Source organism: Cetorhinus maximus, chromosome 18, assembly GCF_964194155.1.
Source record: "Cetorhinus maximus chromosome 18, sCetMax3.hap1.1, whole genome shotgun sequence".
Taxonomy (NCBI): domain Eukaryota; kingdom Metazoa; phylum Chordata; class Chondrichthyes; order Lamniformes; family Cetorhinidae; genus Cetorhinus; species Cetorhinus maximus.
The window spans coordinates 41,460,370-41,478,380 of NC_135896.1; the positions used below are offsets into that span (position 1 = coordinate 41,460,370).

General features: G+C 44.9%; 1 protein-coding gene across 2 annotated transcripts in view; it reads left to right on the plus strand.

The window, feature by feature from the left end:
* The window catches only part of c18h14orf180 (chromosome 18 C14orf180 homolog), a 64,011-nt gene that overhangs the window by 7,805 nt on the left and 38,195 nt on the right, over nt 1–18,011 (plus strand). For both annotated transcript variants that reach the window (XM_078563335.1, XM_078563336.1), the window contains exon 3: nt 16,528–16,558. In XM_078563335.1, the coding sequence (XP_078419461.1) occupies nt 16,528–16,558 (31 nt within the window). The remainder of the gene's footprint in view (nt 1–16,527; nt 16,559–18,011) is intronic.

The window sequence follows — 18,011 nt, forward strand, 5'->3', positions numbered from 1 at the left end:
AAGCTATTGTCTAGGCAGACACTCTGACTCCACTAGAAAGGTGAGCTTATCTCTTTGTCCCTTGGTTCCCTTTTGAAATGGACCTGGACAGTCCCAGGTGTGATACATGTCTGTTAGCAGTTCTGAAGGCATAATGAGTTTCGATGTGCGAGTCTCCCGGTTTTGAGGTTGCAAGGGGCCTATCCAATGAGCTGTGAGATTCCACAGGCTTAGAAAATAATTATTTTATTTTTGTAACTCTTGGTAGTAGCTCTCAGAACAAGGGGCCAACCTTGTGGTCATGTGACTTACAGCAGCCATCTCTTTTGGTTCAGCACAAAATCCATTTTTTTAAAAATAGCAATAGAATAAATTTCTGGATTTATTTTCATGCAATAGGGGAACCAACACAAGGCACAGATTGAGCCTTTGGAAATATACCCCAGCAAGGAGTTAATACCTTCAGAAGAGGAGAAAATATAACAGCGAAACAAATTAACACACGTACCTTTTAATTGTCATGTGAATAATAGAATCATGCAACACAGAAGGAAGCCATTCAACCCATTGTGCCTCTGATATAAAAATATGAAAATGCTAGAAATACTTGGCAGGTCTATCAGCATCTGTGGAGAGAGAAACAGAGTTGATGTTTCAGGTTATGACCTTTCATCAGAACTGATTGTCCTAATTAGTCCCTCTGACCTGGTCTTTCCCCATAGCCCTTCAAATATGTCATTTTGATACAACCCCCTTTGAAAGTTACTATTGAAACTGCTGCCATCACTTTTTCAGAGGGCAAACTTTAGTAGGCCCCCATCGGCAGGTTTGCAGATGGGTGGCAAAGGCCCATAAAATTATCTTGGGTGGCTTTCCTGCTACCCTCCTACCCACCCCAGACCTGGCTGAAATTTTATAGGGGTCAAATCAGCACTCTATAGCCTCCTGGACTTAACATTGAGTTCAAGAACTTTAGATCATAACCTCTGCCTTCATCTTTTTCCAACAGTGTTTTTTCATTTTTCATTTTGGTGGGTTGGTCTTGAATTGTTTCTTTCTTTATCCCCTCATGTTGCATTCAGATGGTTGTTATGGGTGTCATCTGGACACAATGTTTGTCACTTTACTCCATTACCAGTCCTTTGACTGTTTCAGCATGAAATGCTCTGTTATTGAATTGCTCCTGCCCTTTACCTATCACAGAGCTTCCCTTTTGTTCTTCCTGCCCCCTTCTCCACTTCCACTGGCTTAAAAATTCTTAAATTTTCTATCTTTCCTCAGCTCTGATGAAAGGTCATCTCAACCTGAAACACTAGGTGGAATCTTCCCAGATTTGCACTAAGTGCAGTAGCGGGCGGGTAGAACGACATCCTACCCATTGGCTGCAATGGCAGCTTTTCACACAGTATTGTCCCAAACCCGCCGCATTAATTATGCATTCCCAGGAAACAAGCCATTTCTATGGCTGGCGGGCTCTCATTTGCTCGCCACACCATCACCTCGCTGCTTCATGATGCCGGGCGCCATGTTCAAAGTGCAGCCGCGCACACACCTCTCAGTGCTTCCAGCCAAGGACTGCTGCACAGAAGACATGGCGCCGAAAGGCAAAAAGACTGCAGTCCCAAGGTTCAATGATGCGTTCCTCGGTGCCTTTTAGAGGCATTGGAGACTAGCCATGATATCCTCTACCCCGGCTCTGGCTGCAGGATGGGCAGCACCTTCTCTAATCCGACTTGGGAGGCAGTGACAGAGATGGTCAGCGCCAATGCCCTTCAAAAGAGTACAGCCACTCAGTGCCACAATAGGATGAATGATCTCCTCCGTTCCGCCAAGGTAAGTCACTCTTCTCATCACTCTCAGTTCGCACACTCACAAACCCATCACACATCCACAGGATCCTTGTTCACTGCCAGTGCAAGGGACATCATCATTCACTCTCTCACATTCACCGTCATTGTCCTCATCCCGTCCATGGGACCACTCATGTCAGGCATACTTATCATCTGGCCTGGTAGGCATTCTGCTTACACTCTATCTCTATTTATGCAGGACAAGCTGGCACAGAAAAAGAGGGAGAGGTTGCAGACCGGTGGAGGAATGCCTGAAATAAAGGTTCTCATGAACTTTGAAAACAGCCATCCAGCTGGCCGGTGAGGATCTGGATTGTTCCTGTGCTGACAGTGAGGTCGGCGGTGCTCTACCAAGTGAGGATCCAGCACTGTAACATCCATCAGACAACCATGCTGTGAGTGATGTGTCCTGTTTCATAGGCCACTATCATGCACTAATTATCTCCCCTTGCTTCCGCAGGCAATCTGCCAAACAGCCGACGGAGTCCACGATCCAGGGCCTCAAATCAAGTCCCAAAGAAACCTCTAAAGAGGAATCTGAAGGCACCCATCTTGAAGCCCTGTCACAGTGCTCACCCACACCCTCCACCAGTGCAGAGACACACACACCTCGGTGGGACCTAGCTTTTGAATAGCCTCAGGATCACAATCTGGTGAGCACATCGCACTGTCTGATCTACAGCAGGCGGAGGCAGGGACTTCCCAGATGTCCAGCACTCGGAGGGCTCCTGGAAGCCAAAAATTTGCTGAGTCCGAGTCAATTGACAAGACTCTGGACTCGGTCATGTCTCAGTTGCTGGAGCTGCAAAGGCAAGCTCAGGAATATCAGGAAGGGATGTCCACTGCTCTCCTCAGATTGCAAGGCACAATAGAGAAGTCTATCCACCTTCAGGCTGAGGTGACAGCATTGGAATACCAATGGACAAAGGTCAACACTGGTAGGATGGTGGCTGCCATGGAGGCCTTGGTCCAGGACGTTGCTCCTACACTGCTGCATGGGCTGAACTCCATTGCTGGCTCCATAGTTGGCTGACGGCATAGTTGGCCTTCAACAGCGTGTATGCAAGAGGGGTGTGGGACAGCTCAATCTCACTCACTCCAATACCACTGCTCCTCAAGCCAGGAGCCCATGGGCACCCCAGTGAGAAGGTTCAGCAGGTGCACATCCCAGGACCATCCCCCAGGTGAATCCGAGCATGTCCAGCCCATCCGAATCCCCTCTTCCTGTGACCCCAGCAGTTCCAGCTCCACAAGCCAAGGAGGGTGCCACTGCCACACAGCAGGTCCCCAAAAGCAGGCTGGGGCCTTCCAAGTCTCGGCTCTCCAGAGGATGCCATTCAAGGTCATCACAGACAGGGCGTCACAGTCAGCAGGTTGCCTCCATCTCTGCTGTGGAAGTCCGGGGAGCACCAAGACATAGCAGCAGGGTTAGGAAAGTTAAGAAGGCGCTGTTGCACAGCCTGGGCATGAGTGTTAATCACTTGTACATACTGTTCACTATTGTCAATGAACTTCCAAGAATGTCTCCCTGCCTATGGCTCCTTGTTCTGATGAGCAGCGTTCTTGTCACTTGGATGTGAAACCTTTCTGCACAAGATAAAAGGCAGGTGTCTCAGTCTATGGCCTCTTCCCTGTGCTCTGTGCAGCCTTCAGACCACAGTGATGGTCCTGCCTCACACTCCCTGGAAACATTACTGATGCCTGCACTTTGACGGTGTTTGTCATTGCTGTCAGAATGTAGAGGGCAGGCATCACAGAGTTCTCACATTCTCTCTGTGTGCTCTCAGCGTCTTTAAGGAGGTGCTGACCCCATCTCTTTAGCAGCTTTGATCACTGATGCTGTGCTGAGGTTCCTGAAGGGCTCAGGTGCTGAAGGCGGGCAAAGCATCAGGTGCTTCTAAAGTTTCATGGCTGCATGTCTATGATATGACCCTGACCACAGAGCACAAGTGATCTGCCGTTGGCCAGACAGGAGTCAGACATTCTCAGAGGCCATGAGACGATCTATAGAGTGCCCTCACTGCATGTCGTCATCATCCTCCTGCAATCGAGTGACTATTAGGGCCTCCACTGCATCTCTATGACAGGAGCATTCTCACAGAGGGTATTCGCGCTGCCATAAGCCAGACTGGAGTCAAACGTTCACAACTGCGATGTGAGGATCGATGGTGCCACTTCACTGCATGTTCTCACCATCCTCCACAAATCTAGCAGCTATGAGGGCCCCCCAAGCGTGCCTGGCTCACCTAGCCAGTGCAAGGGCCTCATCGCAGTCACCTTTGCCTCCGAGGACCTCTTCACCCTCATCCTTGTTGGCGACCTCCTCATCGGAGGAGGTGTACAGCTCCTCCATCTCCTCCTCTGCCAGCTTGTCTCCCCTCCTGGAGCGCCAGGTTGTAAAGGGCTCAGCAGACGACGATGATGCATGACACCCTCTGCGGACTGTATTGCAGGGCTCCACCAGACCGGTCCAGGCACCGGAACCTCATCTTCAGCATCCTGATGGTCTCCTTCACCAAATTGCGAGTTGCAGCATGAACCTCATTATAGCGTCGCTCCGCTGCAGTCTGAGGCCACCGCATGGGTGTCATCAGCCACGGCCTCTGTGGGTAGCCCTTGTCCCCAAGGAGCCAACCCTGCAGCTTCTTTGGACCCTGGAAGACTCCAGGGATCTGTGACCGACCGAGGATGTAGGCGTTGTGCACACTCCCTGGAAACCATGCGCACACCTGCAGGATGCGTTTCTGGTGGCCGCACAGCAGCTGCACATTCAGTGAATAGAATCCCTTGTGGTTGATGTAGTCCACTGTGTGTTGTGATGGAGATCTGAGCGCCACATGAGTGCAGCCCATCTGCTCCTGTGAGAAACCCGCGATCTGGGCGAATCCAATCACTCTTTCATCCTTGCTGTCCTGGTCCCAGGTGAAATGCACAAAGTTTTGTGCCCTCGCAAAGATGGCGTCTGTGACCCTATAGTTACATTTGTGGGTGGAGGCTTGTGAGATCCCACAGAGATCACTTGTGGAGCCCAGAAAAGAGCCACTGGCATAGAAATTGACACTTTCACAGCCACTGGCAGTGGGTGCCCTCCATGTCCCCAAGGCGCCAAGTCCTGCATTACCAGGCTGATGTGATTGACCAGTTTCCTGGACATGCGCTGTCTTCAGTGACACTGGTTGTTGGCCATCTGCAGGAATGAAATGCAGTGTCTATAGTCCCTGGGTCTAGCTAGGCGCTGACCAGTGACGGCTCACTGCAGCTCTTTGGCAGTGTGTGCGGGAGCCCCAGCCGCCCCTTCTTCCAGAGGGTGCTGCTCCTCCCTCTGCACAGCCAGGCGCCTGAGTCACTCTCTCTTCCGTTGTCTTCATTCTCTGTACACCACGAGGCATACAGCTAGTTCACTGGGCTCCATAACAAAGACAGAAAAACCTGGAAAAACTCAGCAGGTCTGGCAGCATTGGCAGAGAAGAGCAAAGTTGACGTTTCAAGTCCTCATGACCCTTCAACAGAACTAAGTAAAAATAGGAAAGGGGTGAAATATAAGCTGGTTTAAAGGGGGGGGGGGCGGTGATTGTTGGGACAAGCAACCAGTGATAGGAGGAGATAACCAAAAGATATCACAGACAAAAGAACAAAGAGGTGTTGAAGATGGTGATATTATCTAAAAGAATGAGCTAATTAAGAGTGGAGAGCAGGACAAGCAAGGTACAGATAGCTCTAGTGGGGGTGGGGTGAAATAAACGATGGGTGGAATACATTTGAAAATAATGGAAATAGGTGGGAAAAGAAAAATCTATATAAATTATTGGAAAAAACAAAAAGGAGGGGGAAGAAACAGAAAGGGGGTGGGGATGGAGGAGGGAGTTCAAGATCTAAAATTGTTGAACTCAATATTCAGTCCGGAAGGCTGTAAAGTGCCTAGTCGGAAGATGAGGTGCTGTTCCTCCAGTTTGCGTTTAGCTGCACTGGAACAATGCAGAAAGCAAGGCTTTGTTCCAGTGAAGCTCAACGCAAACTGGAGGAACAGCATCTCATCTTCTGATTAGGCACTTTACAGCCTTCCGGACTGAATATTGAGTTCAACAATTTTAGATCTTGAACTCCCTCCTCCATTCCCACCCCCTTCCCGTTTCTTCCCCCTCCTTTTTGTTTTTTCCAATAATTTATATAGATTTTTCTTTTCCCACCTATTTCCATTATTTTCAAATGTATTCCACCCATCGTTTATTTCACCCCACCCTCACTAGAGCTACCTTGCTTGTCCTGCTCTCCACTCTTAATTAGCACATTCTTTTAGATAATATCACCACCTTCAACACCTCTTTGTTCTTTTGTCTGTGACATCTTTTGGTTATCTCCTCCTATCACTGCTTGCTTGTCCCAACAACACCCCCCTTCTCTCTCCCCCACCCCCCCCCCCCTCCCTTAAACCAGCTTATATTTCACCCCTTTCCTATTTTTACTTAGTTCTGTTGAAGGGTCATGAGGACTCGAAACGTCAACTTTGCTCTTCTCCGCCGATGCTGCCAGACCTGCTGAGTTGTTCCAGGTATTTCTGTTTTTGTTTTGGATTTCCAGCATCCGCAGTTTTTTGTTTTTATCACTGGGCTCCATGCTTCCTTTGTTGTACTCCTGCAGGATGAAAGAGAGACGTGTGGGTTAGCACGGGTGTACTAAGAACCTCTCCTGGTTAATTCTGAAGGCCCCTTAATGCATCGCAGAGAGTGCTGTCCACCACTTGGATGGCCAGAGATTAGTGCACTGCATGGCCGCCCAAAACTCCACCCACCTCCGCCCAACTCCACCCAACAGATTGGCGGCAGCTTTGCCCATTGGACTGCATGCTGTGTTCTCAGCTCAGACGCAGGCATTCTCCTAACCCGCGCTGCAAGGCTGCACTGTTAGCTTGAACCATGGGGGAGACTGGTCCAAACCGGGATGATGACATTGCAAGAGGCTGTGAGCTCCTCCAGCAGTGACAGCTCCATGGCCAGCTTTAGCAAGGAGATTGTACAATGTGCCCAGTCATCCAACTTTTCTGCAGCCCACTAAAACACTCATTAGTTTGCAGTCTGTGCCTGAAGGGTGAAAGGTTCTGGAGCACTTGGTGGCACTTTGATGCCTCTGCATTGCTTGTGTAGGCAAATAAGCTAGAAGCCCGACTCCTATCATATCAATGTGGCTGTGCCTGAACTGTCTCACCTGTAGAGGAATGGTCACTTTATACAAGGTGTCCCTAATGTGTGGCCACTTCCCTCGTCCACCAACCCCCCTGCCCCCACCCCGCACGAGCTTATGTGCTATCTCCAACCACAGGGCAGCCTTTGTCACCTCCCGCCAAAGTCACCTCAACTGTAGGGCAGCCTTTGCCCCCGACCTCCCCAACGCTCCTTAGCGCTGAAGTTCAACAGGCGTCCCTCGCAAGCACTCCACAACATTACTGTGCACTCACCTCCGAGTTCCCCTCAAGATGCAGCCCGCCAAGTGCATCCCTTTTATGTGCTGTTGTGAAACATGTTGGCACACCGACGATGTGGGCAGCAATCCAGTGGTGGGGGATGAGTCCGGTGGGCTAGCCTTATAATGATATGCTGATCTATTACAATGAGGTTCCTGACGTCCGATGGTGGGAAGCTCGGCCCGCCACCAATGGGCTGAGCGAACGATCGCAAACTAGTTTCACCATGTCATGAAACCAATTTTTGGCCTTCTCGCCATGTTTCCTGCTTACGCCACCGAACACACTCGACGCCAGTGGGCACGGACGATTCCGTCCATTAATTCAGTTTTTCTCCACAGATGCTGACTGACCTGCTGAGTATTTCCAGTAATGTGTTTTTGTTATAATCCTACTCCCTTCTTTCTTCCCTTTTTTATTTGTTCTTGAGATCTGAGTGTCACCAGCGAGGCCATCCCTAGTTTCCCTTCAGCAAGTGGTGATGAGCTGCCTATAACTGAGTGGCTTTCAGAGCTCAGTTAAGAACCAACTACGTTTGTATGGGTCTGGAATCACATATTGACCATATCTGGTAAGGACGGCAGATTTCCTACGTGAAGGACATTAGTGAACCAGATGGATTTTTACAACAAGTCGGTAGTTTCTTGATCACTATTATCAGGAGTAGTTTTTTGTTGTAGATGAATTAATCAGATTTAAATTCCTCCGGACGCCATGGTGAACTCATGTCTCTGGAGCATTAGGCCAGGCCTCTGGATTATGAGTCCTGTAAAATTACCACAATGCTACCGTCCCCTATAGTGTTTAAGAAACTTTAAAATTTGAGAAAATAGTCTTTCCTTTCTTCCATAAATTAACTCAAGTAATTGACTCGATGACTCTATGATAATTTTTTAAAACCTCTAATAAATCACGTTATTGTTCTGTGTTCCAGCAGAAATAATCCCACTTACATGTTCATAATTATGCAACATAAAATAATCAGCTCTTGGGTCATTATAAATTAAAAGCCAGTGTAATGGATCACATCAGATTTTTGAAAAAAATCTTTTATCTGAATGTTGCACAGTTCCAGGGGTTGAGGGTCATCTGTGTCTTGCTGCCAATGCTAACCATGAAATCAGTACACTGTGCTGCACATTCAGCATTGTTACACTAATGAAATATTGCACTGACACTAAACATCACCTTACCCTTTGAGGTAGGCAAGGTATTAGAACCATAGAAAACTACGACACAGAAACTTTTCAGCCTGTTGTGTTTATGCTGGCTGCTTGAAAGAGCAGTCGTGTTCAAACCCACACCTCCCTTTTTATCCATAGCCCTAGTAAACTCTTCATTCTCAAGTATCTTTTCAACTCCCTTTTAAAATTATGTATGAAATTGATTTAGAATCATAGAATGGTTAGAGCACAGAAGGAGGCCATTTGTTGCACCACAAATTTTTTGTAAAGTATAGGGGAGATGATAGCATAATGGTAATATCACTGGGCTAATAACCTAGAGGTCCAGGGGATATGGGTTCAACTCCCACCATGGTAGTTGGTGGACATTAAATTACATCAATTAATCTTGAATTAAAAAGCTAGTCTCAGTAATGGTGGCCATGAGACCATCATTGATTGTTGTAAAAAAAACCAACTGATTCACTAACATCCTTTAAGGAAGGAAATCTGCCATCCTTACCTGGTCTGGCCTACATGTGGCCCTAGGTCCACAGCAATGTGGTTGACTCTTAACTGCCCCTTGAAATAGCCAAGCAAGCCACTCAGTTCAAGGGCAAATAGGGATGGGCAACAAATGCTGGCCTTATCAATGATGCCCACATCCCATAAAAGAAAAAAAAAACCCTTTTAGGTAGGGCATTCTGACAATTAAACTGAGAGAAAAAGTTTCTCCCTGCTGAGGGGCAGTCCTAACATTTCCAACTTCTCAGACTTGAAGTTCCTCATTGCTGGTAACATCCTGGTAAACCTCCACTGTACCATTTCTAAGACCTTTACATATTTCCTGCAGTATGGTACCCAGGATTGTTCAGAATAGTAAGCCAAGGTTTAGCCTGTGATTTATAAAGCTATAGCACAACCCGTTTGTTTTCTGTATTCTTATGCCTCTATTTATAAACTCAAGTAACCTGAATGCTTTTTTAACCAGTCCTGATGTAAGGACATCTGAAATATTAGCTCTGGTTCTCTCTCCACAGATTCTTCCTGACCTACTGAGTATTTTCAACATTTTCTGTTTTTATTTCAAATTGTCAGCATGCGCAGGATTTTGCTTTTGCTTTCTTTTAACCATCTAATCAACTTGCCTTACTACCTTAAAGAATTGACATCAAGGTCTCTCTGTTCATACACGTTTTTCAAAATCATGATGTGTATAACATACTCTCACTCCATATTAGTCCTCCCAAAAGCTATTACTTAAGACTTCTAAGCATTGAACTTCATCTGCCATGTTTCTGCCTGTTTCACCATCCTGAGGTCTACAACTATCAACATCGCTATCTACTACTTTGCCAAGTTTTGCTAAATAGCATGAAACAGTTTGTGCCTTTAGCTCAGTAAACCTGCTGGAATCTTGCTTTCTATAGCAAGGAAGATGAAAGATCACCAGAAAAACTTGCAATAAAACCCCATTTTTTGTTTATAGAAGGAGTGTAATATATTTCTGTGCGTCGGTAAACCAATTTACTTGATTTCTCTTCAGGTAGTAAAGCTTTTTAAGTTGCTGTATGCTCTCTTTGTAGGGGTCATGATCTTTATCAGTACAATATCTGGAAGTAACTTTACATCATAATTCGTGTTTGCTTTGTTCCTGCTGTAATTTCCAATTGCTGCTGTTCCAATATAAATGCTTAATGTGCTAGAACTTTCTGAGCATCTTTTTAATACAGATATTAACTTCTTTATTTTAAATACCTACATTAAAAACTTCATGAAAGGATGTACAAGCATGTTAAGCTTTTCTACATGAATGACTGCTGTTTGTACGTGTAGCCTATATGAGGAGACTCTGAAATAGAGTTTGCACCGTTAATTGATTCTAAAGAGGCAGAGGGTCAAGCTCATTCTTTAAATTTTGTGAAATGGCTTCACTAAAGAGGATTATGTATACACAATTACACATCTGTGTCAGGTACTGAATGTAGTTGCTTTTCCTGACCATTGTTTAGAATGCTTCTCAATAATAATCATATGCCACAGCTACACAGTAAACAAGCCTATAGTCCTGAACACGCTGCCCTTACGTCTAAATAATTTATCTAGTGTACTGTAAAAATAAACCAATCACTATCATGTGAGATCAGATATTCTTCCTCTGTGTTGAACAGGAAACATTAGGCTTGGTATTTATTTATAATGTTTTTGTTAGTTAGCCTGTACCAATCTGATGTGAAACTTTTTTAAATGAAATATAGCCAATTTTTCAGTGATAGTAATGCCTACAAGTTCTCATTAACATTTGAGGAAAATTATTTTGTTTATTTAAAATTTGATGAGAAAAATTCCATCAGATCAGAGACCATTGTAGTCAGCATGCAAAGTGGAAGGCCCCTTGCGCCACTTGTACATTCTACCATCAAATTATTTTCGACACCAAACAGTATGCAATTGCCGGCATGTGTATAACTATTACTGACATTCCTAAACATGCCAGTGCAAGGAATAAAGGGTGACAACATTGTAGCCATAATTCTCTGCCTGCCCTTTCTATTAGTATGGTCACTCCCTAGCCTGTCGGAACACAAATCAGCTTTACATGCTCCATTACGCACCCTGTGACAAAATTGTACAAAATCTTCACAAACGATATTGGGCGGGATTTTCCGCACCCTCCTGCCGCTGGAATCGTCTGCTTCCGCCACAAGTCAATGGGCTTCTAGCTGGGGCACCACCTCCCCCGTGGCGGGTCCTGCCTGCAACGGGGCCGGAATATCCCGGCCATTGTTTTTTTTTTTGTTCAGTCATAGGGCGTGGGAGTTGCTGGTAAGACCATATATGCCCATCCCTAATTACTCTTGAGAAGTCAGTGGTGAGCTGCCTCCTTGAACTGCTGCAGCCCATGCGGTGTAGGTACACCCAGTTCTATTAGATCAGGAGTTCCAGGTTTCTTTTTATTCTTTCATGGGATGTGGGCATTACTGGCAAGGCCAGTATTCTTTGCGCATCCCTAACTGTCCTTGAACTGCATGGCTTGCTAGGTCATGTCAGAGGACAGTTAAGAGTCAACCACATTACTGTAGGTCCAGAGTCACATGTAAACCAGACCAGGTAAAGATGGCTGATTTCCTTCCCTAATGGGCATTAGTGAACCAGATGGGTTTTTATAATAATCAGTGATAGTTGTCATGGCCACTATCCCTGAGACTCACTCGATATGCTGAATTTATTAATTGAATGTAAATTACACCAGCTGCCAAAGTGGGTTGTGAACCTCTGTCCCCAGAGCATTAGCCTTGGCCACTGGTCCAGTGACATTAGCACTACACTGCACCACTGTCTTCACCAAAGGAGGTGATGCTGAAGGCAGTATATTCCCAAGTCAGTTTAGGAACTTTGCAAGTAATGGTGCTCCCATGCAGTTGCTGCCCTTGTCCTTCTAGATGGTAGAAGTTGCAGGTTTGCTCTTGAGAAAGCATTGGAGAATTGCTGAAGTGCATTTTGTGCATCGTACATACTGGAGGTGGTGGAGGGAGTGAATGTTTAAGTGGTGAATGGGGTGCCAATCAAGGGGTGTTTTGTGAATTGTGTTGAACGTCTTGAAAAGTAGTTGGAGCTGCACTCCCAGGCAAGTGGAGAATATTCCATCACATTTCTGACTTGTGCCTTGTTGGCGGGGGGCACACTTTTGGGAGTCTGGAGGTGAGTTACTTGTCACAGAATTCCCAACCTCTGACCTGCTCTTGTAGCCACAGTATTTATATGGCTGGTCCAGTTAAGTCACTGGCCAATGGTGGGAGTGGGGTGGGATTTTTTTTTTTACTCTTTCATGGCATTGCTGACAAGCCCAGCATTTGTTGCCCATCCCTAACTGCCTTTTGAGAGCAGTTAAGAGTCAACCACATTGCTGTGGGTCTAGAGTCATACGTAGGCCAGGCTAGATGCGGGTGGTATATTTCTTTCCATAAAAGACACATGGGTTTTTCAATCAATGATAGTTTCATGGTCACCATTACTGAGACTAGTTTTCAATTCCAGATTTTAAAAAAATAATTGAATTTAAATTCCACCAGCTACTGTGGTGGGATTTGAACCCTTGCCCCTAGATTATTCATTCAGTGACATTACCACTACACCGCCACCTTCCCTTAAATGCATATATTCAGTGATTGTAATGCTGTTATATGTCAAGAGGAGGTGGTTAGACTGTCTCTTGTTTGAGAAAATGATTGTTTGGCACTTGTTTGACATGAGTGTTACTTGGTGTTTATTGGTCCAAACCTGAATAATGTCCAGGTCTTGGTGCATATGGGCACACTCTGCTTCATTATCTAAGGAGTTGCAATCATCAGTGAACATCCCTACTTCTGACTTTATGGCTGGTGATGGAAGGTCAATGATGGAGCAGCTGAAGGTGATTGGGCCTAGTACACTTTTCTGTGGAATTCCCGCAGTGATGTGCTGGGACTGAAATGATTTGCCTCCAATAACCACAACCATCTCGCTTTATGCTAGGTATGACTCCAGCTAGAAGGAAGCTTTCCCCTGATTCCCATAGACTTCAATTTCACTGGGACTCCTTGACACCACACTCATTCAAATACTGCCTTGATGGCAAGAGCAGCCATTCTCGGCTCACTTGTGCAATTAAGCTCTTTTGTCCATGACTGTAATGAGGTCTGGAGTTGAGTGGTCCCAGTGGAAGCTACACAAAGCATCAGTGAACAGGCTGTTGCTGAGTAAGTGCCACTTGACAGCTCCCTTGCTGATGTTTGAGAGTAGGCAGATGGGGTGGCGATTGGTTGGATTGGATTTATCCTTCTTTTGTGGACAGGACATCCCTGAGCTATTTTCCACATTGTTGGGTAGACACCAGTGTTGTGGATGTGCTAACATCTTGGCTGGAGGCACAGTTAACTCTGGAGAACAAATCCTAAGCACTACAGCTGGTTGTTTTTGAGACCCATAGCCTTTGTTGTATCCAATACATGCAGGTGTTTCTTGATATCATGTGGAGTGAATCAAATTGGCTGAAGACTGTTTTCTGTGAAGGCGGGGATCTCAGAAGGTGGCCAAGTTGGATCATCTACTCAAAGTTGGTTTAAACCATAGAATACAAGGAGGAGGGAGGAGGTGGGGGGTGGGGGAGATGCTTCTGTTAATCTGGTGAACATCCATCTGGCAAAGGAAAAAGCTGGGGCCAGACTATCTTCAACATAGATTTATTCACAAAACTCAGTATAAATGCAGACCAATTTCCCTTCCACATCGTTTCGCCACACATGTGGAAATTGGTTTATGTATCTGTCCTAACCTTTCTCCACTTAGTATCAGCTGCTCTTATCACTACACTATCTACCTCTGCCTTAAAAATATTCATTGACCCTGCCACCACAGCTCTCAGGGGAAGATAGTTCCAAAGACTCATGATCCTCTAAGAGAAAAAAAATCTTCTCACCTCCATCTTAAATGGGAGACCCTTCACTTATAAGCTGTGTCTCCTAGTTCAAGTCTCTCCCCCAAGGGGAAACATCCTTTCAACATCCACCCTGTCAAGTCCCCTCAGGATCTCGTATGTTTCAATAAGATCACCTCTCAATCTTCTAAACCCCAATGGATATAGGCCAAGCCTGTCCAACCTTTCCTCGTAACTGCCCCATCCAAGGTATCAGTGAAGCGAAACCTTCTCTGAACTGCTTCTAAAGCATTTACATCTTTCTTTAAATAAGGTGACTAGTATTGTACAGAATACTCCAATGTGGCCTCACCAATGCCCTGAACAACTGAAGCATAACCTCCCTACTTTTGTAATCAATTCCCCTCACAATAAATGGTAACATTCTATTAGCTTTCCTAATTATCTGCTGTATCTGCATACTAACCTTTGTGATTCATGCACTAGGACACCCTCAGAGCTCTGCAATCTCTCACCATTTAGATAATAAGCTTTTTTATTCTTCCTGCCAAAATGAACAATTTCACATTTGCCCACATTATACTCAATTTTCCAGACCTTTGCCCACTCATTTAACCTATCCATATCACTTTGTAGCCGCCTTACATCCTTTTCACAGTTTACTTTCCTACCTATCTTTGTGTCATCAGCAAATTTAGCAACCATTCCTTCAGTCCCTTCATCCAAGTCATTTATATAAATTGCAAAAAGTTGAGGCCCCAGCTCTGATCCCTGTGGCACTCCACTCGTCACATCCTGCCAACCAGAAAAAGACCCATTAATGCCAACTCTCTGTTTCCTGTTAGCTAACCAATCTTTTATCCAAACCAATATGTTACCCCCTGCACCATGAGCTTTTATTTTCTGCAGCAACCTTTGATGTGGCACTTTATCAAATGCCTTCTGGAAATTTAAGTACAGTACATCCATCCATTCCCCTTTATCCACAGCACAAGTGACTCCTTCAAAGAACTCCAATAAACTGGTTAAACATGATTTCCCTTTTACAAAACCATGTTGACTCTGCCTGATTGCCTTGAATTTTTCTAAGTGCCCTGCTATAACAAGTACCAATTACCTATAACACTTGCTATAACAATTACCAATTAACTTCCTAATCACTTGCTGTATCTGCATACTAACTTTTCCTGGTTCATGTACCAAATCCCTTAGTACCTCAGAGTTCTGCAGCCTGCTCCATTTAAATAATATGCTGGTTTTCTATTATATCCTGCCAAAGTGGTCAAGGTCACATTTTCCTACATTATACTCCATCTGCCAATGTTTTGCCCATTTTCACTTAATCTACCTGTGTCCCTTTGCAGTGCCTTATGTCCTCTTCACAGCTTACTTTCCTACCAATCTTTGTGTCATCAGCAAATTTGCAACCATACATTCAGTCCGTTCATCAAACTTCCTCAACAACTGCACACATCCCAGGATTTCAATCTCACCTCCTGAGATTCCGTTTCCCTGGATTTCTGAGTTTGCACTCTAGCTGCTACTTACTGGCGCAATTTCAGCAATTTAATAGCATCATTGGACTGGCGCTGCCCTAGATTTCACCAAGCTCCAATCCCCCCAGCTACATCAAGCTATAAATGGCTCCCAGGGCTTCTTCTGAGCCCTAACCCTTTCCAGTATGGAGCCAGTGACTTTCCGCCATCTTCTCAGCTCCGCAAAAATTCTCCTGGGCTCCAACTACACAGAGCCAGCTAACAGCAACAATTTTGCTGCCTGGAGCCTGCTAACAGCAGCACCTTTTTGGTATGGCCTTTTCCCCTGCAGAATACTCACTCCCCCAGCAAATACACAGATAAATTGAAACCCTAAAACCTTAAGCTCCACCCATCTCCAAGATGACGTAGCCTTCCAGGGCTCATTGAATGCTTTTAAATTAATTGTACCTAAAACTCATAAAACAAAACAACTCTCTGGGCTGCATTTCTTTGCAAGCAGTGTAGGCACCTTATCTCCAGTTCTCCAGCTAAGTAAACCCACCTGCTGTTTTATGCTCTTACTTTTCTAGCTGTTAACACCTTAAGTCAACATGGCCCCAACCTTTTAAGTGCAATAGTCTTCAAGCTGCTTTAGTTGCTTTTATCCCATTTTATACGGTGAAACTTTAATCGCCCCAGAACTCAAAATTGCCTCTAAAATATTGCAATGAACCATGAACTAGGTATTTATGGCAGCGTGTGGTAACAGCAATGAAGCTTCTTTGACATCTCAGGAACACTATTACGATCATAAAAAGAGGAGTTTTCAGCAACTCAATGCATGAGCTGAAATGTTATGAGGAATCTACAGGTTATAACATTCTGAGGTATTAATTTTCTGTGGTGTTAGGTATCATACGAACTTACAAATTAGGAGCAGGAGTAGGACACAAGCAAAACTACAACTTGGAATTAAACAGCAGGCATTGTTTCCAATTAATTTAAAGATGAATATGTATTCTTGGACAAATACTCATTCCAGTGAACTTATTTTTAAATAACAAGCATATTATCAGCTCACTTTTATCCATTACTGTTGTTCTTCCAGTGTTCTGTGAATATTTATAAATTTGTTGTTCAGCTAATGGTCTTATTCCCTTTTTAAGTTCGTTTTGTTTTCCAGGTCACATCTTGCTTTGGAATGTAATGGAGAGGTATGTTTTCCATCACTTTAAAACATCTGACAGCATCTGCCAAGTAAACTAAACAAAAGAGTTATGCTTGTTCTACATTTAGTAAAAGCAGCAAATTTAGATGTGGGTGTTTGTGAAGTACACTATAAGTAGCAAGTCAATGTGAACTGTATCAACAAGGGTGATGAAGTACTGGGACACATCCCAAGGCCATTTCACCTTAGGATAAATTTTGAAGTAGATCTCGCAATGTTTGCCTTTACAAGTCAAAGCAAATTATTCTAACTTCACAAAGATGGTCAGTGACACCTCATTTGGAATTTCTGTGCATTTTTGAACACCGTACCTTCGAAAGAACTGGTAGATAGGAACATGTTCAGAAGAGAATGACGAGGATTTAGATTCTAAGCTATGAAGAAAGACTCTGATTGAACTTTTTTTGTGGGGGAAAGAAGTTTTTTTATAAAGGCATGATATAGGTCTGAAAGGAATGGATTGTAGCTTTTCTAAATTCAATCATGGGATGTGGGCGGCACTGGCTAGGTCAGCATTTATTGCCCATCCCAAATTGCCCTTGTTCAGAGGGCATTTAAGAGTCGACCACATTACCGTGGGTCTGGAGTCACATGTAGGCCAGACCAGGTGAGGATGGCAGATTTCCTTCCCTAAAGGACATTAATAAACCAGATGGGTTTTTCTGACAATCGGCAATGGTTTTGTGGTCATCATCAAGTTATTTAGTTTGGACCGTTATGTGCACAGTGAGGGTGTGAGCATAAAATGAATTTACAATTAGCAAAGTGTTAAGCAATAACTTTTACTTCTCCAGTATTAGATATGTCAGATAAATAAGTGTCTTAACCGCTGACCAAATACAGTCAATGCATTCTTCCTTAACAACTTTAAAACGGAACTGGATAATAACCTTATGAAGAATGGAATACAAGATTTAAGGACAAAAACAAATAGGCATGATAGAATCTGTGGATTTCCTAACCACCTGTCTGTTTCACGTTACATTTTACAATGGGCGGAATTTTCCCAGATTTGCACTAAGTGCGATGGCGGGCGGGTGAAACGACGTTTTACCCACTGGCCATGATGTAGATTTTCACGCCATATCGTACCAAACCCACCACATTATTTATGCATTCCTGGGAATCACACTGTTTCCATGGCAAGTGGGTTCTCACTCGCCCTCCTGCCATCACCCCGCCGCTGCATCACGCCGGCCGCCATATTTAAGGTCCAGTCACAAGCCACACATCTCAGTGCTTCCAGACCACCACTGCTGCATGGAAGACATGGCCCTGAAACTGAAGAAGACTGCAGCCCCCAGGTTCAGTGACATGTCCCTTGAGCGGCTTTTGGATGCCGTGGAGGCCCGCTGGGATGTCCTCTGCCCCTGCTCTGGCCGCAGGATGGGCAGCAACAGCACTAACCCAGCTTGAGAGGCAGTGGCAGCAATGGTCAG